The sequence below is a fragment of the Saccostrea cucullata genome, unplaced genomic scaffold (genome assembly GCF_032062105.1).
Source record: "Saccostrea cucullata isolate Sc308-1 unplaced genomic scaffold, CSIRO_AGI_Scuc_v1 ctg6770, whole genome shotgun sequence".
Taxonomy (NCBI): domain Eukaryota; kingdom Metazoa; phylum Mollusca; class Bivalvia; order Ostreida; family Ostreidae; genus Saccostrea; species Saccostrea cuccullata.
In genome coordinates this window covers 7,243-31,484 of record NW_026928249.1, presented here as the reverse complement: position 1 = coordinate 31,484, position 24,242 = coordinate 7,243, and the positions used below count along the sequence as shown (strand labels likewise).

At 35.1% G+C, this 24,242-nt stretch overlaps 1 protein-coding gene and 1 long non-coding RNA gene across 2 annotated transcripts; both read left to right on the top strand.

Moving 5' to 3' along the window:
* Positions 1-1,599: 1,599 nt before the first annotated feature.
* On the top strand, positions 1,600-23,640 carry LOC134276903 (acetyl-CoA carboxylase-like; the record flags this gene model as incomplete). Its single annotated transcript, XM_062759181.1, has 29 exons — positions 1,600-1,673; positions 1,782-1,821; positions 2,314-2,414; positions 11,641-11,729; positions 13,571-13,692; positions 13,939-14,052; positions 14,300-14,413; positions 14,995-15,084; positions 16,020-16,138; positions 16,399-16,542; positions 16,887-16,998; positions 17,135-17,254; positions 17,372-17,428; positions 17,641-17,682; positions 17,836-17,973; positions 18,333-18,410; positions 18,743-18,832; positions 19,126-19,197; positions 19,317-19,408; positions 19,545-19,656; positions 20,130-20,215; positions 20,393-20,474; positions 20,827-20,958; positions 21,071-21,202; positions 21,428-21,565; positions 22,989-23,109; positions 23,210-23,307; positions 23,465-23,500; positions 23,593-23,640. Coding segments are annotated over 29 exons (2,793 nt in total), but the record flags the coding sequence as incomplete, so codon positions are not given.
* LOC134276901 (uncharacterized) lies at positions 7,947-9,467 on the top strand. The gene is made up of 3 exons (XR_009994137.1): positions 7,947-8,388; positions 8,622-8,725; positions 8,936-9,467. It is a non-coding gene; the product is annotated as an uncharacterized LOC134276901 (long non-coding RNA).
* Positions 23,641-24,242: the final 602 nt, after the last annotated feature.

The window sequence follows — 24,242 nt, the reverse complement described above, 5'->3', positions numbered from 1 at the left end:
ATGTAAGATCTTAAAAAATACTCGGAACAACAGTTGAGAGAAATCCGATTATCGGCTACACGACGGAAGCTGTACATAAACCCAAACTACAGACCTCCATATATATCGACTATATTAAGTGTTGAGTTCCACACTGCCTCTACTGGAACTGCAGGTAAAAATTGGGAATTTTAAAAAAATAATTGGCATAATTTAATTAAAAATTATATCATTTTAAATGATTATATGATAGTGTTTATGTTATTTACAAATTGAAAGACTGTTATTGAATTTACATTTTTTGTGTATGTTGTCCTCACAATTAGTCCGAAATAACCATTTTTAGCTCACCTGAAGCAAAGGCCGTTGTAAATAAATGGTTGATTTTTATCTTCGTTGTTAAAACTTTTCACATTTTCGAAAATTTTCGGAACAACTGAAGTTGAATTTCAACCAAACTTGCCACAAAGCATCCTTGTGTTAAGGGGATCAAAACAAGTTAATGTCAGGCCCTTTACTATAAGTATTTACCATGTTTTTAATGGCATTTTTAAACAATCTTCTTTTCAAGACACAAAACTTATCTCCACTGCATGTTGGAATAGACAGGTTTCACTGTAATTATATTTGTTCAACCTGTAATTTCTTAATATTTATTAATTTGATAAAATTATTTTTAAATATTATATATGAAAAATCTTTGAAAATCTTCTTCTCAAGAGCCACTGGGCCAGGAAAGATGAAACTCATGTGGAATCATCCTCAGGTAGTTAAGATTCAAGTTTGTTCAAATCATGACCCCCAGGGCTAGGGTGGGGCCAAAATGGCCGACCCAAGTTTTATATAGGAATATATAGGCAAAATCTTTAAAAATCTTCTTCTCAAGAACCACTGGGCAAGGAGAGATGAAACTCATGTGGAATCATCTTCAGATGGTGTACATTCAAGTTTGTTCAAATCATGACCCCCGGGGCTAGGGTGGAGCCAAAAAGGCTGACCTAGGTTTTACGTATGGATTTTAGGGAAACCTTTAAAAATCTTCTTTTCAAGTACTTCAAAGCTATGATTAGTGATATTAATATGGAACCATCTTCAGGTAGTGTATATTCTAGTTTGTTCAAATCATGAACATTTCAGGGGGTATGCATTTAAAGCCATAAACCCCCCCCCCCCCCCAGTAAACTTTCAGTTCTGATCTGATATGTGCTTTTTCCTAGCCAATGTGCTCAGGTGAGCGCTGTGGCCCCTGGGCCTCTTGTTCTGGTAAATTTCGCATCATCGTGAATTCTGATTTTCAAGTTATTAATGATGGCTTGTTCATAGACTTGGTAACTATTTTCTAAACTAAGTATAATTTTGTTAGAGAATAATTAATGTATTTCTCAGCTTGAAATCTTTGGCCATTGTGAGTGAAAACATTTTATTTCTCAGGACCTGGTTTTATGATTTCTAAAAAGCTCACAAGTCGAGAAAGCTATCCAAAAAACAGCTTAATTCATACTCCAGTAACATCACCTCTGTACTTAGTCAGTTTCCCAGTCAACAGGTAAAAATCAGTGACAGCTTCAGTCATACTCCAGAAATATTACCTCTGTACTCAGTAAGTTTCCCATTCAACAGGTTAAAATCAGTGACAGCTTCAGTCATACTCCAGAAATATTACCTCTGTACTCAGTCAGTTCCCCAGTCAACAGGTAAAAATCAGTAACAGCTTCAGTCATACTCCAGTAATATCACTTCTGTACTCAGTCAGTTTCCCATTCAACAGGTAAAAATCAGTAACAGCTTCAGTCATACTCCAGTAATATCACCTCTGTACTCAGTCAGTTCCCCAGTCAACAGGTAAAAATCAGTAACAGCTTCTATCTGTAGTAAGTCAGTCATACTCCAGTAATATCACTTCTGTTCAGTCAGTAACCCAATCAACAGGTAAAAATCAGTAACAGCTTCAGTCATACTCCAGTAATATCACTTCTGTACTCAGTCAGTTTCCCATTCAACAGGTAAAAATCAGTAACAGCTTCAGTCATACTCCAGTAATATCACTTCTGTACTCAGTCAGTAACCCAATCAACAGGTAAAGATCAGTGACAGCTTCAGTCATACTCCAGTAACATCACCTCTATACTCAGTCAGTTCCCAAGTCAACAGGTAAAAATCAGTAATCAATTTTATTGTTGTTGTTGAAATGCTGCCATGTGGATATTTAAAATGCACAAAAATGTATACATAAGGGATAAAGTGTTTTAACATTCAAATTAAAATAGGAAAGAGTTTTACTTTCTATTGTATTTTGCCACTAAAATTAAAGTTTACTCTATGCTTTCCTTTTAGATTGCAAATGTGATAGACAGCCATGCTGCCACTCTTACAAGAAGAACAGAGAGAGAAAACTTCTTCATGACAACACAGGGCATAGTTCAACTAGTTCAGAGGTTAGAGGTCATAGTATTACTGACCTTTGGTAATCTCAAGTGTCCCAAATTTCTTGTAAAGCATATCAGAGAGTATATTTTCTTCGACAAGCATGCATGTCAATCCAACCATATCAAATTCATAATTGAACCAAAAAAATTGAATGCCTCTTCCTTTTGCATGTGACAGTTCTATCATAAAGCTTAATGGAATGAATTTTTGTGTATAACTGTTCTTGGTGTAACGCATGTGACATTTTCTTTTGACAGTGGATCTAAGGGGTAATGCTAGTGGGTTGTGAGTAGGATGAATCACAAGGTTTTAAGATTTATATACCAAAACTTTTTTTCACACTTGATCTGAACAGATAAACTTGAAGTCCAGTACATGCACATTTCTGAATTTTCTTTTCATTTTGTCAAAAAAAAAGAAAAATAGTCAGATAAGATATGCATGCCTCTTAACTTGAATAAGACCATTATTTGAAAATCGAAGCAACATCATCGCACTCGGTACTTTATATATACTGAACAAAAAAAGAAACGCATAATCAGTATAATATGAAATTCTAAGTTTTCAGTTTAAACCTTATATAATTTAAGTGATTTTAGAGTGTGTTGTGATAAAAATCAATGTTGCAAATTGAAAAGTCAAGTTGAGGTCATTTTCATTGCCCCCAAATTCAAGGGGCATAACAATATGTACTGTGCAAAGTCTCAGTGCTAGTGGGTTTCCAGTGTACGGATATCGAGAGGGAATTTCATCTCATTTCTGTCTCATACGAACAATTTATGCATTTTTATGCTTATTTTTTCATCCAGAAATTGTATCAGCAGTTTTATAGCAAGTTCTGAATCGCATGGAGTGATGATGGGGGGGGGGGGGTCTGACGGTCCTGCCTGGTTGTGATTACCTGCGGATGGCCAGATAGTGGTCTTCAGACGTCACTTAGTTTTAAGGTTTCAATGCCCATTGATTTATTTCAAATACAGTTGCAACTTCCTGTTGCATAGATTCATTTAGTTGCATCGTTAGCCTGGTTTTACTCATCTTTGTTTTGGCGTGGCATTGCAGTATTAACACTGCAATAAAATCTTTAATATGGGTTTAATAGAAGTGTTAAAAGTTCCTCTAAATTCAAAATATCAATGAAAATAGACATCTGATTTAGAAGAAATCATGAAAAACACTACTTTCATAAAAATGTTTAATCAAGGGAGATAATTCAACACTTGGGTTTTAAAACCCCATGTTGTCGTTTAAATAGGTCACAGGTATCCAATGATATAAAAAATAGTTGTTTCATGTGCATTTTAAAAATGTCTTTGACGAATAAAACAATATGCATTTCTTTTTTTGTTGAGTATATAAAAAGAAATTGCCAATGCATTCAAACTATTATCAGTTTCTAGGTTTTTATCAAACATTTTAATTGATTAATGGATGGGGGCCCTCACTGTTTTTTAATATAATATTAAAACTTGTATGGAACTGTTTTGCACTCTTCATAGACCTTCTGGCATTAACCCCATTTCTATTCTTTTTGTTACCACAGCCTTAATGTTCTGTATTTGTCTTTGTAATACCAGGAACTACATTCTGTATTCTGTGGTTTTTGTCTGTGTCTGTTGTTTGCTTTTCTCACCCCCCTCCCCCTCTCTTTCTCCTTTAAATGTGCTTCCATATCGATCATAACTCATTATTAATTACAGTTACTGTCCTTATACATTTGTAATATGTACTGAAACCCACATAGTGTAGCGGCTTAGATCAAAATTTCAGCAAAATAGTTCACTTGTGGATACAAGCATGAAATTTGGCACAAATGTCTATCTGATACTACTAAATCTAAAAACATCGTTGGCCACCGCAATTTCCGCCATTTTCAAGATGGCCGCCATTAAAACAAAATGGCGACATTTCAATGCAGTTTGGCCTCACATACATTCTTTTACAACCAAATTAATGATACTTTGACCGCTTAAAGATATCTTAAAAGTTTAAAAAGACTTTTAAAATCCTATTCCAAATTGAATGCTAAAATTTAAAGACAAAATGATTTTTTTTTTATAAATCATTATATTGTTCCCTATTGTAAAATTGAAATATATTATCACAAGAAGGCATTAAAAAAAAGTTGTAGAAGATGCTTTACAAAAGCCTCGCAGGCGTGATTAATGATACTTTGACCGCTTAAAAATATCTTAAAAGTTTAAAAAGACTTTTAAAATCCTATTCCAAATTGAATGCTATAAATATAAAGACAAAATGATTTTTTTTTTTATAAATCATTATATTGTTCCCTATAGTAAAATTGAAATATATTATCACAAGAAGCCATTAAAAAAAGTTGTATAAGATGCTTTACAAAAGCCTCGCAGAGGTTTCCTTACTATCCAGGGGCCTGAATACCAAGTAAAATTTTGTATTTGAATGGCCTCAATAAGTTAAATAATACCTCAAGGAGTAAAATCTCATAGAGTGAAACACTCTCCAAAGCATGTAAAAACTCAATGAATGAAATAATCCTTCAGAGAACGTAAAATTTCATTGAGTGAAATATTCTTTCAAGCAACGTTTTATTTTAATGAGTGAAATAATCAATCAAGGAACGTTAAATAAAATGTAATGAATCAATTTATGACATAAAACAACAGGTAATCATTCGCTATCCACAATGAAGAATTCATGGACTGTGAAGACAGCATCATCCTTTTTAAATCCAAAACAAACGCCCGTGTTGGCTCGTAACCAATCTTTATTTGTTCTTGCCAAAAGAAACAATGAGTATTATGACTGATAATTTATGGTGAAGATAGATCTGTTGTTAATATGTTTGATGGGTTGCATATTGAAACGGTAGCTTTCAAATTGCTTGGTGATTTATTGAAAGGAAACCACTGGACAACAGCATTAATTCAAGCAGACAGAAGTTGCATATGGTGGAACTGCTGAGTCTTTCCTAACAGTTTCTAATCTTGCTAGAACAAGGCAAAATTATCTTATTACTGCCTGCTGTCTGTAACGTAATAAATGCAAAGGAACTCGATAATTGCAATGAAATTGAAATAGATGACATATTTTTCACAATTTAAATTTTGATAAAGAATTCTTTTGGAACTCGTTGTCTTCTCTTTTGTAAAGTTTTGCAGAGAATCAGGCTTTACAAAGAATCTTTATCAAATCTGATTCCAAATTTCTTGCTCTTGGTCACATCAAATAAACTCAATGACTACCATTTCACCATTGGGGGCAAACAAAGCACCCGGACATATACTAGTACATGTACTTAGAATTTGAAAAAGGAATCTTATTTGGTAAGAATAATAGTTTTCAAACATTGGCATTCGTCAAATCCATGAGCAGAATGCTTTTGTAAAAGGTGATGGTTATCGGAAGATCCAGCTGCATTAAGGGTGGAAGCTGGTCCAGAAATCAGCATACTTACTAAGAGTTCACGTGAATATGTGGAAATGTTTACGAAAAGAAGGGAAACTTCACGAAGAAACTCATGCCGCCCAAGAAAGTTTTTTTTTCAAAAGTAAATCGGGCTATGCCTATGGTTTTGGAAATGAGAAATCCATTTGAGGAAGAGTTGTTGGATCTTTATAGTTGTTGTCGAAACCAGAACTGAAGAACTGCTATTTAAAAAGGGAGACAGTGGAAAGAACAATATAGAGAAATTCCTTTTAAAAGATGTGAAGATGATAATCCACGTTTTATGAATTTGTTCAGAATAATAAATTTTGCCTACCCGCACCTCAGATCTCCAGATTTCCGCATTATTCCGCATTTTTTCCTCATTTTAATATGGAAAAAATGTTAAAAAAATACTTAGAAAATTAACAATACGGAAAAGCAGAAAATATACAGAAATAATCCGGAAAATAAACGGAAATAATACGGAGAATTGGACTTAGTCTATTTTTCATCTGGAAAAATATTGAACTCTTAACTTATAATATTTTTCATCTGGAAAAAATACGGAGCTCTGGACTTAGAATTTTTTCATCAAGAACAAGATGTGTTTGTGAGACACAGTATCACCTGGCGGCAACATTAAGTTCTAAAAAGCAATTTTTAGCAAATGGGTCTCAGTCAAGGTCACACAATCATTGTTCTTGGTGTCATTTGAAAGCACTTTATTAGTATAGTACGCATACCAAATATTAAGTCTCTATCATCTATGGTTCAAAAGTTATGGTGAAAATTCGAAAAAAGCTATAATTAGCACAAAGGTCACAGTCAAGGTCACAAGGTCCATACATGTTAACCTATTGTGATGAAAAAGAGGGAGATTCAGACCTCAAAAGCGGTAGCATTGCGCGCGTGTTGTTTAACGCTTGGATTATCGATATCTTTCATGTAATATACATGTATATTATAAGCCTTAAATGAAATCAGGTACCTACACTAATTAATCTTAAATATCAACAGCAAAGAAGAAGACAAAAACACCTTAAGTTTGACATAAATTGTACAAATCAAATATTTTTCATGCTCATCATTTTGCTTGGATGGCTGTTTTACTTAGCCTTTTGATGAGTGATCTTTGCTGAAATAGCCTAAAAGCAATAATTCTGAATGTTCATTCAGTTTTTAAACAAAACAAATGATGGCATGGTTTAATCTAGATCTAAAACAAGTTCGTATCTTTCGTTATATAAATCAGATTTCCCGCGATGATCGAAAACGAAAGTAGAGATGTGCCACATGGCTTGGTCAATCGAGTGATTTCTATTGACTTTATTGATAAAGTTGTGAGCTTCTGTGCTTTTAAAGACGATGTCAAATGTTTTCATCTAATTTTTAAAAGCTGTATCTCCTTTTTCATAGCAGGGATGTTGATTATTTATCGTAACCAATGTAATCACTGGTAGTCTTATGTTGTCGTTGTTAAATCCGTGCTTGAAATCTATGTACAAAAAAAGCGTTTGTATGATTCCGAGTCAAATCACGCGATATCTAGCGAGATTTTATGAGAGTGGCTTCAAAAATGGATACCCAAGCGAACCAAAAATACTTTAGACGCAGCTTTTGTAGAAAAGCGGTAGATTTCTGAATTAAATCGGTAGGCGGGAGATGGAGTGAAAAAGCGGTAGACTCCCGCCTAAATCGGGAGAGTTAACATGTATGCAAGGTCATTGACCTTGGTGTCAGTTGAAGGTGCCTAATTAGTGGAGTATGCATACCAAAAAGTTATGGCGAAAGTTCGAAAAAGCTATTTTTAGCATATAGGTCAGTCAAGGTCACTGACCTTGGTGTCAGTTGAAAGTGCCTAATTAGTGCAGTATATGCATACCAAATATGAAGTCTCTATCTCTCACCGTTCAGAAGTTATGGCGAAAGTTCGAAAAAGCTTTTTTTAGCATAAAGGTCACAGTCATGGTCACAAGGTCATTGACCTTGGTGTCAGTTGAAAGTGCCTAATTAGTGGAGTATGCATACCAAATATGAAGTCTCTATCTCTCACGGTTCAGAAGTTATGGTGAAAGTTCGAAGAAGCTATTTTTAGCATAAACTAAGGTCACAATCAAGGTCATAAGGTCATTGACCTTGGTGTCAGTTGAAAGTGTTTTTGTAGTGGAGTATCCATACCAAATATGAAGTCTCTAAGTCTCATGGTTCAAAAGTTATGGCGAAGGTTAAAGTTGACAACAGACAAACAAACAGACAGACATACAGCTAAACAGACAGACAGGACAAAAACAATATGCGCCCCGAAAAAATTTGGGTGCATAAAAACTGTCTTGGAGTTAACAGCAGTTCTCTGTTTCTCCTGAATGTTATGTACAATTTGATCGGGATCGGAAGAATGTTTCAAAAAGTCGGGCTCAGTGATCAATTAATTTAAACAACAGACCGCCAAAATTTAACCTTGGCCTCCATGTTGCAACGTCTGCTCTGCCTAAAGGAAGAAGTTTGTTGACCAGACAGCCTGAGATCGTATTGCTGTATCAACCAAAAGATGCAGATACACGTATTTCATATGTGGTCAGTCATATTTTTTTTTAACATGTGTGTCACTGTGATGATGAAAATAAATACTCTAGGCCTAGGACTGAGCTACCAGGCTACGTACGTTTCAGCCAATATGCCCATGATTCAAATCTTTCAATCAGCTCATAGAATTTTATTATGGTTAACCACAATTAAAGGTGTTAATTTTGGGGAGCCATGGGCTGTAATCTCTAGCAATGATTTACCACACATTTTTTTTTTGGTAGCGTCTGTGCATGAGGAGGAGATTTCTGAAAAAGAATAAGTGCTCATTCAACTTACTGCGATTTTAACGGGCTTAAAGCTTGGTCCATGGATGGTTATGTTTGAGGTATATATATTCTTTTTTTATTGCTTGTTTAATTAAAAACAGTCAACTATGATTGTCATTATTATAAATAATATTTTAAACAAATTGATATAAAATTGAAGAACCCAAACTTGTGTTTATAAAAAGATTTTAAAAGGAATAAAAGCAATGAATTTAAATTTTATTAATATTGCACCATTATAATTTAAGTACTTTTTTTTTAATTGATAGGATTTGCCAATTCGACCGCAAGTGCTGCTGCAAGAAATTAAACATGCAGAGACCTTACAAATTACAAAGAAGTCTGAAGAAAATTTTTATTGGACAGATGGGTGTAAAGCAAAGACCTGAGATATAAATTGAATTGTGAGAAATATGAATCAGGGATGCAGGTAGAAAATGGCAAATGTGATCCAGATTGATAAAAAATGTCTAAAAATTTTTCTTGTTTTGTAAATATTCAATGCTATGTCAATTGTTATTTTTTCCCCAATACCTAATAGTGTTGAACATTTCACTCCCACTTTTGCTTAAATAGAATGAATAAATTTCCATTTATTTAATATGAATATTAAAAAATGCCACATTTTTCCATGATGAACTTGTGGCTCAAATAAGAGTTCCAGTTTTTTTCCATACATGCTCCTATTTGTTTGTCAAAGATATAAGATCCAATACATTGCTCATGAACATAATGTGTAATTTTGTTCATTCATTTATATGTTTTTTTCTCATAATGATATAATAAATTGTATATAATTTTGCACATTGTTGATGGTTTTGTAAATATTTATGTATGTATGCATCATGTAGCGGTTTTATTAGCCATTTTATAACCATGTGATTAACTCCGTATTTTCTCCAGATTTCCGTATTTCCGCATTTTATCAACCAAGTAAATACCTCCATATTTTGTATATATGGAAATGTGGAAATCTGGAGAGAATACGGAAAAAGAGTCCAAATACTCCCATCCACATTTTCTCCATATTTTGAATACGGAGAAAATCTGGAAATTTGAATCTACGAAAATCTGGAATGAATGCGGAAAATTAGTCCAAATACTCCCGTCCGCATTTTTTCCTTATTTTGAATAAGGAAAAAATGTGGAGATCTGAGGTGCGGGTATTTAATCCCAAACATGAATATGATTCTTCAAAGTCAAAGTTGGCAAATTTTGAAGATGACTGTCCCGTTTTTCTAGGTTATTCATTTTCTGTCAGAGTAGACAGTGAGATGTACAAGAATTTTTTGAACATGAAAACTAGGACCCCCCTCTCTCTTTCTTTCACAAAATGGTTTCTTAATACACATGTACGGTGTTAAATCTCAATTAATGCCTATTTGGAAGCAGGTCAAGAGTTGCCAAATAATGTACTTGCAGTTGATTCACTGGTAATTGACAGCACGTCATAAGTCAATTTAAAACAACCTGAAATTTTAACTGCTATGTCAATGTCATTATCCTTTTGCAAATTAATTCTCTTGTAAAAGGTAATTTGAGGGTATAAACTATCTTTGGTGTTCAGAACGACTATAGTTTTAAAGAAGAAACCGAAAACAAGTGTGACATTGGGTCTAAACGAAAAGTAACTGGAAACACTAGACCACCAAAGTCATGGAACACTATTGATTCGCAATTACAGAGGCAACTATCATAGTAATGGAAGAAAATGTTGTCAGTATTAACAAAGCTATAGATACCAACTTAATACCACTTTGCAACTATGAAGATGCTGAAACCCGCATGTTCCTTCATGCAAAACATGCAGCACCGGGTGGTAGCTCGGATACAGATGTTTTTGGTATTAGTGTAACTCTTTTTGATGAATTAAATGTGGATCAGTTATGGATGACACTTTGAAGGGCAAGGATTTTCGATGGATACCAATTCATGATGTTGTTAGATCACTGGAATCATATCGAAGGCATAACCATTCTTTCATGCTTTCACAGGTTGTGTAACAGCGTGGGTATTTGTTTGGAAAAGTAAAAAGACAGCATGGCAGGCCATGAATATGTTTGAAAAGGCCACAGTAATATTCCAATTTTAGAGCACTCCTTGTGACAATTTGAAAGAATTTATAATCAATACAATGGAAGAATTTGTTGTGATCAAGTACGATCAGCAATGGCAATATCGTAAATGGCGCTCGCCTTGCAACCCTCCCTAAACAGCTGCTCGTGTAGAGGATAATAGGAGAACTGAATTCCAGGTTGGTCATTTATAGGGTCAGTCATTATGCAAGTGGCAAAATTTACCCTCATCCTCCAGTTGGGGTTGAGTAAAAAATGCTTATTTTGGATCCCACAACGGACAATCTTGCCTGCAACACTGCATCATGTCAAGAACAACTAAAATATGGGTGTAATATAACTTCAACTGCTTCAGGTCCTGATTACCTTTTATTGCTTTATGTAGGTATACATGGTTTAGAAGATTAAGTCAGTAATGTCATTAAAGCAGTTTTTGTTTGTATTTAAGCGCATGCGCAGTGTGTGTAGATATGAAATGAAGCTCAAATTATATCATATACCAAGTTACCTTTTATTATTTCAGAAAAATTAAAGTATTACCGAGAAACGTTTAAAATATTAGGAAACATATATGAAAACAGGCGCCATTTTGAAATAAGTGGCGGCCATCTTGAAAATGGCCGAAACTTGAGTGGCCAACGATTTTTCTTATTCAAGTAATAGTCAAAGAACCTTCATGCAAAATTTCGTGCTTGTATCCGCAAGTGAAATATTTTCCCCACTATCCGCTCAGCTAACATGACTTTTTAGAGAATTACAGGGAATAAGTATCTAAAAATATGCTCAATTCATGGTACACTATCAATAAAAAGTTTTGAAGACAAAAAAAATATAAAATGTCACCATATGTGCATTAAAATTCTTCAGTGTTTAACACATGAGTCATCTCTGAATTGTAGGTACCGGAATGGAATCCGAGGTCACATGAAGAGTGTGGTACAAGACTTACTGAAACAGTATGTCAGGGTAGAAGTCCAATTTCAACATGGTAAGAATACAGTCACTCATCCTCCCACCCACTTCCAAGTGGCTCAAAGTACATTTATATACAGTAGAACATGGTTTTAGAGAATATGCTTTCAATTAATTTTTTCTCTTGAGCAAAGTGATTTTCATTCTTAGGACTTTAAAACATAATGTTAATGTTAATGGTGAGTTTATCGTACTTTTTAGTATACCATAATCATTTGAATCAAATTACTGTAAAAGCAGAAAAAATTCATTGGGGATTAAATTTTGTCAATTTCGTTGTTAACAATTATCAATGAAATTAAATCCAAATTTATATGACTATACATTGAATAAGGTTACACTCAAAACAACGAAATTACATGCCCACAAAACTATTTTAAATGACAAATCAACAAAATTTTACTCCAACAAAAATTTATGCTTCTACAGTCTGTTAGCAAGGAGAAAAATGAAACCTTTTATTAGGTCACCTGAGTAAACTCAGGTGACCTAGCTATTGCTATCTTTTTTCGTCTGTCTTCGTCGTACGTCGGTCGTAAACTTTTGAACAATTTTAGCTTCTTCTCTGCAACCACTAACCAATTTCAACCAAATTTAGTACAAAGCATCTATGGGTGAAGGGGGAACAAAAGTTGTGAATTTCATGACCCCTGCCCCTCTGGGGCCTGAGGGGTGGGGCAAAACCACTAAAATTAGTGCCATTTTTAAAAATCTTTTTTACTCCTGGACATCAAGCAGTCAAACTGTTTGCATGATTGTAATCAGCATTGAGTCCTCTACCAAAATTGTGAAATTTATGGTCCAAGGGTCAGGGTTCTAGTGCTACAGGGAAGGGCTAAGACAAGTTTATAGTGAAAATGCATTATTTCTTTGAAAATCTTCTCTGGTCCTAGGTAATAAATAAACTAACTAAATACATAGTTATGATGAGCAAGAGTGCCTCTACCAAGATTTTGAATTTTATGGCCCCAGGGTCAGGGCTTCTGGTGTTAGAGTGGGGCTCTCTATAAATTATATAGTGAAAATACATGAATTCTTTGAAAATTTTCTTCTCTGCTCCTGGGTATTAAATAAACTAATTAAAAACATAGTTATGATGACCAAAAGAGCCTCTTCCAGAATTGTGTATTTTAAGGCCCCAGGGTCAGGGGCTCTGGTGTTAGGGTGGGGTTCTATTGATTTTATAGTGAAAATACATGTACATGAATTCTTTGAAAATGTTCTTCTCTGCTCCAGGTTATTAAGCAGATGAACTACTTATAGGCCTATAGTTATGATGAGCAAGAGCCCTTCTTCTAGAATTGTGAATTTCAAGGCCCCATGGTAAGGGGTATTATATAGGGGGGAGGGGGTTTCTACTCTTAAATACTGAAAATGAATTGTTTAAAATCTGTTAGTTTGTATTAATCAAATATTTTTTATATGCAAAAGTGCCTTTTAAAAAATTGTGCAATGAGTGGACCTGGGTTCATAGGGGCACTACTGATTATTGCTGAATATTACTGATTGGTTGAAATGCAAATTTTTCCCCTACTTTGCCTATGGCCGGGTTTTAAGTAGCCAAACTAAGCAATTGTAAAGTATATAGTTATGATTAGCAATGGTGCCTCTTTCAAAATTGTGAATGTCATAGCATCTGGCTTAAAATATGAACCGAATTCAATCACTGGAAAGTTGTTGCATGATACTCATGTAACTTACTAGTATAAGGCCCATGGGCCTCTCGTATTATTAACAAACCATAATTATCCATGTGTGAATTAAAATATGGTAGCACTGGGGAAAAATCAGTTCTTATTTATTTAACTTTGTACATGTATATACATGTATGTATTTTAATGGATTTCCTTTTGACAGGTCACTATGACAAGTGTATAGCTCAGCTAATATCTAAGACTAAGGACATGTCCGCAGTGGCTGGTAGCATCTTCTCTCATCTGGCCGTACAGAAGAAAAACATCCTCATCACCATGCTCATTGTAAGAATTGTCAAATTTAGAATTGCATTTCTCTTCATTTCAAACTTCTGCAGTATTTCCTTGATACAGATTGTTTTCATACTATATAACTTTCTCACCAAAAATGGCTTAAATATTGCTTACTGTGCATTAAATCCTGAATTAAGTATTGAATAATGAATAAAATAAATTGAAGCTATAAAGTGAAGAGAGAAAGAGGAACTTCAAAATCTAGAAATAATTGCAACCATTATGATGTTATTATAGGACCACCTGTGCAAGAAAGAAGCGGGTCTGACTGATGAGCTGGCCTCCATACTGACTGAGCTCACCACACTGAACAATGCAGAGAACGCTAAAGTAGCTCTCAGGGCCAGACAGGTATTACAACCCTTTATAAACAATGTCATTATTATCATACAAAATATTCATTTTTTATATGCATATCAATCTCACTGCCAACTAGGTCTCTGTGGATCAAGGTATTTTAGGTTGTGCAATTTTTCCCCATTCACAAAAGAATTTTTTAAATAGATATTTTGCTAATAAATACTGATATCCATAATATATACAATGAACTTTAAAATATGTATATTGTTTGTAATTTGATTTGGATTAATTTGTCCAGGTGTTGATAGCAGCTCACACTCCCCCTTATGAACTACGACATAACCAGATGGAATCCATCTTCCTGTCGGCCATTGATATGTATGGACCAGAGTTCAATCCAGAAAATCTACAGGTCTGGCAAATTTCTCTCACATGATCTTTATCTTCTCAGTTAAATGTCCTTGTCACTCAACAGAAAAAAAGTATTGGAAAGTAAAAATTAAGATATGTCTCCATGTTCAATGTTAAAACTTTCTTGTACATGTATTTAGAAGAGAAAGGCTTATTTGGATTTCTTGTATGACGTAAGCTTTCAAGGTTACCGTAATTTTTTGTTGTTTTTTGCATGAAAATTTCTTGATCTAAGTTTAGATTTTGTTGTTTTTGTGACTTATTTCTCATGATTTATCACAATTCATGAAAATTTTTAAAAAATGAAGAATCTACAAAAGGGATAAAAATTAGAGAATCAGGTATTTTTAAAGTCTATATCAATCAATTTATGTTCTATAGAACGTTTAAGCCAGTATATATTATTTATCATCAAGAATTATATCCCCTACCTGGTATATGCATGCATAATTACATGTATCCATATCAGCACTTCAAATTTTTTAGTACATACCTAATATGTAAATAATAAGACATATATGTAAAAGAGAGAGTTCATAGGAAATAATGCAGTAAATTGTGACTATTAATTTGTGTTTTCAGAAAATCATCCATTCAGAGACAGCCATTTATGACATCCTTCAGGAATTCTTCTGGCACACTAACAACCTGGTCAGATCTGCTGCCTTAGAGGTGAGAACAAGACAGTCAGTGTCAGGTTAGATCTGCTGCCTTAGAGGTGAGAACAAAGCAGTCAGTGTCAGATCAGATCTGCTGCCTTAGAGGTGAGAACAAGGCAGTCAGAGTCGGGTCAGATCTGCTGCCTTAGAGGTGAGAACAAGGCAGTCAGAGTCAGGTCAGATCTGCTGCCTTAGAGGTGAGAACAAGACAGTCAGAGTCAGGTCAGATCTGCTGCCTTAGAGGTGAGAACAAGACAGTCAGAGTCAGGTCAGATCTGCTGCCTTAGAGGTGAGAACAAAGCAGTCAGGTCAGATCTGCTGCCTTAGAGGTGAGAACAAAGCAGTCAGAGTCAGGTCAGATCTGCTGCCTTAGAGGTGAGAACAAAGCAGTCAGAGTCAGGTCAGATCTGCTGCCTTAGAGGTGAGAACAAAGCAGTCAGAGTCAGGTCAGATCTGCTGCCTTAGAGGTGAGAACAAAGCAGTCAGTGTCAGGTCAGATCTGCTGCCTTAGAGGTGAGAACAAAGCAGTCAGAGATCAGATGAGAACAAAGCAGTCAGAGTCAGGTCAGATCTGCTGCCTTAGAGGTGAGAACAAAGCAGTCAGTGTCAAGAACTGATTTTCATATTGACAGTTTCATGAACCTGGTTTCTGAGGAAAAAAAATCTTTTTTCTTCAATTCTTTATTCTAAGGTTCCTCTGGTCAATCATAGGAAATTTTGCTTCAAAGATTATGACTTTTTAAAAGATTCAAATTATGTTTTGTAATTTTGCTATACAAAATATTGACAACTTTGGCCCTTTAACTTGACAATTCCATATTTAATAGTAATCAGATATTTAGATGAGAGTTATCTCTCTTAGCAGAGGGTGTAGGAACTTTAAAGAATACTTTTCTGTGCACTTTCTACAAATAATTTTTGTAAATACTGTAATGTTTTGTATTGTAGGTGTACATAAGGAGAGCGTACATTGCGTATGAGGTGAACTGTCTCCAGCACAGAGAACTGAATGGGGACATGTCAATGGTGGAATTCAGGTTCCTTCTCCCCAGGTCACACCCCAACAGGTAACAGATGATGAAGACATTTAGACAGTCAAAATACCTAATGAAAATAAAAAGAAAGAAATTCGGAATCTGCATTTACTGTTTTGTTGTCATTTATGTAATAAGGATCAGATTAAAGTTTAAAATTTTTAACTTGATTTTGTCACTGCTCAAAGGTATGCTTTCACATTCGTCATTGTATATTACTAAGAGTAAGGGAGGTATCTATTTTGATTATTGATTATAACAATAAACCAGTTAATTGTGTTGTTAATTATCAGGCTGATGGTGATGCGTTATGACAGCAGTGACAAGGTGTCGGGTCTGTCAGACCCTGAGGCCCACATCGATCAGCTGGAGGAACTGCCCACCTGTCAGAGAATGGGCATCATGGCCTCATTTAACTCCATGGCTGAATTCGAAATGTGAGTAGTGTTTAACTACATGCTGGAGATTGAATACAAAAAATTAACTATCCATCATCAGTTTTGTAGAAGGTTTAATTTTCATTGTTTGGGAGGTATGAAGAGACCATGAAATCATGTCCACCACCAACAAATATAACTACTATCCATTCTTCATTCACAAAATTAAATCTTTGTCAACCCACATTTTTTCAAAATTTTTGAAAATGTGATCCTCTGAAAATATATAATTAAGATTTTACAGTATATCAGCTGATAATTCAGCATCCATTTTGATAAAAAAAAATTTTAATTTTGGTATGATGTTGATTTAAGTTTATTAATTTCATATTTCCTATTTGTAGCCACTTTGAGCAGGTGTTGGAGTGCTTTACAGTGGAGTCAGACAGCCCACCTAGCAGTCCCACTATACTGGCCAAGAGTCCCGCCGGCAACGAGGACTCCATCTCTCTTCATGTCAGTGTAATTTCTTGTACCTTCTGATATAAAAAAAAATAAACAAGAAGGAAAAAGTTTTTTAAAAATACTGTAAAGTTGCTGTCACCTGCTGCATAGGTGCCAGAGAACCAATTTTATTTAATTTTCTTTACAGAGTTCCTCAGATCCAGATGAACCTATTCATATCATCAATGTAGGAATTAAGTTCAGCAAAAAGGAGAAGTATGATGACAATGCCCTGGCAGTCAAGTTCCAGGATTTCTGTAAAGAGAGGGTATGGACTCAATTCATTAAATCCAGGCAGAACTTGAAGCTGCAGTTCTCTGTTATAAATCCATTATTATGAGTTTAGTTTAAGATAATTGAATGTTGTGTCTTGTGATGTTTTTAGGAGCAGTATCTGTGTGAGAAGGCCATCAGAAGAATCACATTCCTAGTCTACTGTAGGGTAAGTCTCAAAATGAACTTTTTCACTGTTATTTCTGTAAGGTTGGTTTCAAAAAGTTTGCTATAGGATAGGTCTAGAATGAACGCTTTCACCGTGATTGAATTTAAAAAAATAATTTGTTTTACAAGTTTAATTTTGTATGTGTAAAGAAGTGAATGTTGATGTGTGTATTTTACATTTATAATTAATTTGAATTTTATTTTCTCTTTCAGAGAAGTTCCCCAAAATATTTCACATATCGTGCCAAGTTTGATGTAAGTAAATGACAACATGGTAGCCAAAAAAAAAATTGTTTATATACTTTCAATGATGTAAATAAAACACATGAAAACAATGGAATGTGTTTCAAGAAACGTCCAGTTCCTTTGAATGCTTCAGACTGTCATAATCACAATGTTTATTTTTAGTTTGGTGAGGACAGGATTTACCGACATTTAGAGCCCGCCCTGGCCTTCCAGCTGGAGATCAACAGACTGAGGAACTTTGACCTGGAGGCCATTCAGACCAACAACTACAAGATGCACCTATACCTAGGAAAAGCTAAGGTAGAATTTAACTCTTTTCTGATCAAAGAAAGAGAACTCTTACAGTAAATAAAATTCATATAAAGACCCACCTCATTTTTAAACGATTCAAATGTCTGAAAATTAGTGAATGAATGTGTCTTATATTCTTGAAATCATATTATTTTAAGCTTTTTGCTCTGCATATATTTGTTGGAAATTAAAGTTGATTGAAAAATTTCAGAAAGTAAATTAGTTGCAGACTCTGTACAAAGTTGATTGTATCCAACAATCTTAAAAGGGACATAACTCTGTAAATTGCATGCTAAATGTTCTTGTTTATTGTCTGGACAATCAATTTCTGGGTTACATTATAATCTTGTTTGTTTATTGTATAACAGGTGGCAGCGGGACAGGAAGTGACAGATTACAGATTCTTTGTGAGGGTCATCATCAGGCACTCTGACCTTGTCACCAAGGTAACGTTGCACACAATGAATAGGCACAAGAATTATTCTTCTCGAAAGAAAAAATGAATTTGTTTTGATGCAAGAACAGTTACAAGATATTGTCTGATCTGTACAATCTTGTGCACAGGCATCTTTGCACTTCTTTATTTTCCTTCCCCCTTTATTCTTAATTTTACAATAAGCAAAAATCCAGTTGAACCATGTGTTTCTTGTCAAAGTTGTCATATATTTGTGTGTCTGTATATATGGCATCATCTGAAATTTTTGTACTCTTTTTTTAAACAAAGACGGGCCTTTAGTTACACTCTACTGACAAAACTTTGATGCTTTTATTTCATTAGGAGGCGTCTTTTGAGTACTTACAAAATGAAGCAGAGAGAACCCTCCTTGAGGCTTTAGATTCATTAGAAGTGGCATTCTCACATCCACTGGTGAGTAAGAGATTGATAAGTACTGTATTTTCATTGATTTGAATGTTGTTTTTAGGGGGAAAAATTGTACGTGTAGGAAGTAAATTTCAAGGATAGGAAACACACAAGATATAGTAGATTGCAATTTCAACATTTTATGGAGGACATGAATTCTTATATCTCTACGTACCTTGAAGAATTCAAAATTAAAATTAGTTATTTTATAGTACTTCAGAATTGAGCAAAGTGATGTATTGAGTTTGTATCGGAATCCACATTCATGATACTAATTAGATCTTGTGTTATAATTCCAGTCCAAGAAGACTGACTGTAACCACATATTCCTGAACTTTGCACCAACTCTGACCATTCCTGAACCAGGCAAGGTAAAATCAACATTACCATGTAATAGACTCATGTTTTATAAATATCACTGGTTTTCTGACCATTCCTGGTTACTACCATTGTGAATTTACTATAATCATGTGTCATTATATCTCGACAGCTGGAGGAGACAGTCAGAGCTATGGTGATGAGATACGGCAGTCGTCTCATGAAGATGAGAGTTCTCAATGCCGAGCTCAAATTCACTATAAAGTAAGACTACTTCTTGATGCTCAAACTTTTTAGAAGATGAATATTTTTTGGGTTTTACATATGTAAAACTTTGGAGATGAAAATCCTATAATTTTTAAGCTTCAAGCATACATAGAGTATTTGGGTATATTTTAAGGTTTGCCTCCAGTGATACAAGCATTCCTATTCGTCTGTTCTTGACCAATGAGAGTGGATATTACTTGGACATGAGCATGTATAGGGAGGTCACAGATCCTAACATGGGACAAGTAGGTGTCATTTCACTTACTTTCTAATGACATATTATGCATGTTCAGTGTATGTTAATTTTTACCAAAATTAAATCTTAATTATAACTTAAATCGGAGAAGGGATGGAATGTGTAGATATATGCTGGGTTAGATGGGGATATTAAGGGCAATTGTTCTTAGTGTTTTTGCCCTTCATCGACATTTTCTGCATTTTAATTGTGTTTTGAGAATTGATTTCATACTGTTCAGATTAAGACTACATATCAGTCATTACCCCCTTATAACCCTATAGTAATTGTACCTGTATTTTGAAGCAGTCCCTAAAAATATCTAGACAGAGATTTTCTCTAAACTTGGCAAGTATACTGTTGTAGTCAATGTAAGTTATATATGGTACAAATGTAAAGAGTTTGTCTGCTGTAGTTTTCACACAGTTTAACTCCAGTTGGCTCCTTTAAGCATATGTATCAAATTCTGAGTACCTTATGTAGGTGATGTTTGAAGCCTATGGAACAAAACAAGGGGCCCTTCATGGTCTACTGATCAGCACCCCCTACCCCACAAAGGACCATCTACAGTGGACCCTCATTTATCCGGACGCTTTGGTGCCCAGTCAATTTGTCCGGATATGTGAAGCATCCGGATATCTGAATCTCCAGTTAAACAAGACAGAATAACATTTTTAAATTTCGTTTCAATGGAAAATCGTCCGGATACTGAAGCATCCGGATATCTGGTGTCCGGATATCTGAAGGTCCACTGTACAGCTAAAGAGATTCCAGGCCCAGTCAAGCGGAACAACTTATGTCTATGATTTTCCAGGAATGTTCACTCAGGTATCATTGAAATTGACATTGGCTTAAAATAAGATAAAACATCTATGGAAAAAGCAACATTATGACAGCATTTATCAAGGAAATTGATATCCTCAAGAAATTTTTATACAGATTATGTTATAATTATAATGGTTACTTTTGGAACAAGAAAATTAAGTCCCGGTGTTATCATTTTTTCAACCAAAAATACCTGCTTCCATGTTTTCATTTTTTCAACATATTTCATAATTAAAAGTTAAAAAAAGAACAGAAAGGTGATAAGTAACAGAATTTTTGTGGGATGACTGTTACGAATCATATCTCTCTCTTTCAGGCCTTACAGAAGTTTTGACTTTGTTCTTCTGTATTTCAGGCCTTACAGAAGTTTTGGAAGGATCACCGAGAGGAAAACAAGATTCCAGCTGATGCCTTCAGTTGTATAGAGCTGGTCCTTGATAAAGACAACAATCTGTGTAAACAGAACAGACTGCCAGGGGAAAACGAGGTTAGACTGTAATACTGATACAAATCTGTTTTCTGTTCACATCTGAAGATAAAATCATTGGATGTCAGGGTTGATTTAAATGTTATCCCCTGATGGACATGTTAACTTTTAGATTGGAATGGTGGCCTGGCAGATGACCTTGAAGACACCAGAATGTCCAGAGGGTCGTGACATCATTGTTATATCTAATGACATCACATACAAGATTGGCTCCTTTGGACCTGTAGAGGATCTCCTGTTTAAGGTATCATCCTGTGTGATAAAGCTGATATATCTTTGTAAAAATTCTAAAGAGGGGCATGAAACAGAGTGCTTTGAAATTCTAGAGGTGGAATCAGGTGCTTAGAAGGAGAAAGCATCCCCCTTTTGATTTTGAATCTAATTAATGTCTTTCAAATATGTATTATTGACTAAATAATTAGGTTTCTTTGTCCAATCAATAGTTTATTCATTGAAAATCACCTTTCAGAAAGCCTCAGAGAAAGCCAGGAGAGAGGGACTTCCCCGAATCTTCATCTCAGCTAACAGTGGAGCCAGGATAGGGCTGGCTGAGGAGATCAAACACCTGTTTAAGGTGGCCTGGAATGACCCCAAAGATATAGAAAAGGTAGGCTCAGCTTATAAAGGTGGCCTGGAATGACCCTAAAGATATAGAAAAGGTAAGGCTTAGCTTACAAAGGTGGCCTGGAATGACCCTAAAGATATAGAAAAGGTAAGGCTTAGCTTACAAAGGTGGCCTGGAATAACCCTAAAGATATAGAAAAGGTAAGGCTTAGCTTAAAAAGGTGGCCTGGAATGACCCTAAAGATATAGAAAAGGTAAGGCTTAGCTTATAAAGGTGGCCTGGAATGACCCTAAAGATATAGAAAAGGTAAGGCTTAGCTTATAAAGGTGGCCTGGAATGACCCTAAAGATATACAAAAGGTAAGGCTCAGATTATAAAGGTGGCCTGGAATGACCCTAAAGATATAGAAAAGGTAAGGCTTAGCTTATAAAGGTGGCCTGGAATGACCCCAAAGATATAGAAAAGGTAAGGCTTAGCTTATAAAGGTGGCCTGAAATGACCCCAAAGATATAGAAAAGGTAAGGCTCAGCTTATAAAGGTGGCCAGGACTGACCCTTAAGATATAGAAAAGGTAAGGCTCAGCTTATAAAGGTGGCCTGGAATGACTCCAAAGATATAGAAAAGGTAAGGCTCAGCTTGTAAAAGTGGCCTGAAATGACTCCAAAGATATAGAAAAGGTAAGGCTTAGCTTGTAAAGGTGGCCTGAAATGACTCCAAAGATATAGAAAAGGTAAGGCTTAGCTTACAAAGGTGGCCTGGAATGACCCCAAAGATATAGAAAAGGTAAGGCTTAGTTTATAAATGTGGCCTGGGATGACCCTAAAGATATAGAAAAGGTAAGGCTCAGCTTATAAAGGTGGTCTGGAATTACCCCAAAGATATAGAAAAGGTCAGGCTCAGCTTATAAAGGTGGCCTGGAATGACCCTAAAGATATTGAAAAGGTAAGGCTCAATTTATAAAGGTGGCCTGGAATGACCCCAAAGATATAGAAAAGGTAAGGCTTAGCTTATAAAGGTGGCCTGGAATGACCCCAAAGATATTGAAAAGGTAAGGCTCAGCTTATAAAGGTGGCCTCCAATGACCCCAAAGATCTAGAAAAGGTCAGGCTCAGCTTATAAAAGTGGTCTGGAATTACCCCAAAGATATAGAATAGGTCAGGCTTAACATATTGACTCACCACTGACGATATACAATAAAACATGGTAACAGAGAACAAGCTTTCATTGAAGTGATTTTTATTTCCTGTAGTTTTAAAGTACATTTTGAACTTAGAGAATATATTAAATGAGTAAAAATTGTTTGTTTGTGTAACTGTGCTGTAAGAATGAGTTACTGTATTACAATATAGATGATGCAGCCAAGAGGTAGCTATAGAAAACTACATAGATTTTAGGTGTCAAGTGAATCACACAGTAAAATTACTTTAAAGTTGCATACTAATGAAGCAGTTTTGTTTGTTTCTAGGGATTTAAATACCTGTACCTGACCCCTGTAGATTTTAAGAAAGTTAGTGCCATGAATTCCGTCCATGCTGAACTTATAGAAGATGAGGGAGAACCCAGATATAAAATTATTGACGTTATTGGTAAGTCCTTCATTTGACCAAAACATTTTTCTTTGAGCTCAAGATTGCTGTTCATGAGAACAAAGTAATGTTATAAATCCAATTTTTGTTATATTTACAGGTAGAGAGGAAGGACTGGGGGTAGAGAATCTAAGAGGATCAGGAATGATTGCTGGGGAATCATCTATAGCTTACAATGATATCATTACAATCAATTTGGTAAGTGCCTTGACTGTTTTATTGTTACTTATAGAATGAAACTAATTTAGAGGCTGAAAAAAAAAGTAAGGAAATGCAAAAGGGAATTCATATTGAAAGGCCCTACAGATTAGCTCTGAGTTTAAGACTATATATGAATGATGTTCTGTATATTTAGGTAACCTGTGGAGCTATAGGTATTGGTGCCTTTCTGGTTTGTGTGTAGCTTACATATTGTTCCATATTCATGTAATAGGTGCCTATCTGGTTTGTTTATTGCTTAATGATTGTCTGTTCTATATGTAGGTAACCTGTCCAGCTGTAGGTATCGGTGCCTATCTATTTGTAGCTTAGGCTATCAAAAATTTCTTGGTTCTCAGGCCAATTTCCTCCCAAACAGATGCGGAAGGGCTGCATTTTATTTTTCATTTTATTGGCAATAAAGTGGAAGAGGGAGGAATTTTTTTTATTTTAATTTCCGAATTTTCTTTAACATAAAGATAATTTTTCTAATCACAAATATACTTTCCATTTCTGGTCAAAATTTCTGCTTTATCAATTGCTTAACAGCGTGTAAACATCGTAGGTAATGTCCTTGAATGTATTTTCAAACGAAGTAGCCAAAATCTCATTGTAAATGGCTACCGGAAGTGATATTTGAATACTAAACTACGAAACAAATGAGGTCGGAAATTTTTTCCCCGGATTGGTCTCCGCAATTAGTCTAAATACCAACTTTTTATTTTATCAAAAATGCAATAAAATTGGCAATGCCGCTACCTCAAAATGGATGTGCCCGGGCCTGAGAACCAAAATTTCAAGTTTTAGCTCACCTGAGGCGAAGGCTCAAGTGAGCTTTTCTGATTACATTTTGTCCGGCGTCCGTCTGTCTGTCTGTCTGTCTGTCAGTCTGTCCGTCTGTCCGTAAACTTTTCACATTTTCGACTTCTTCTCAA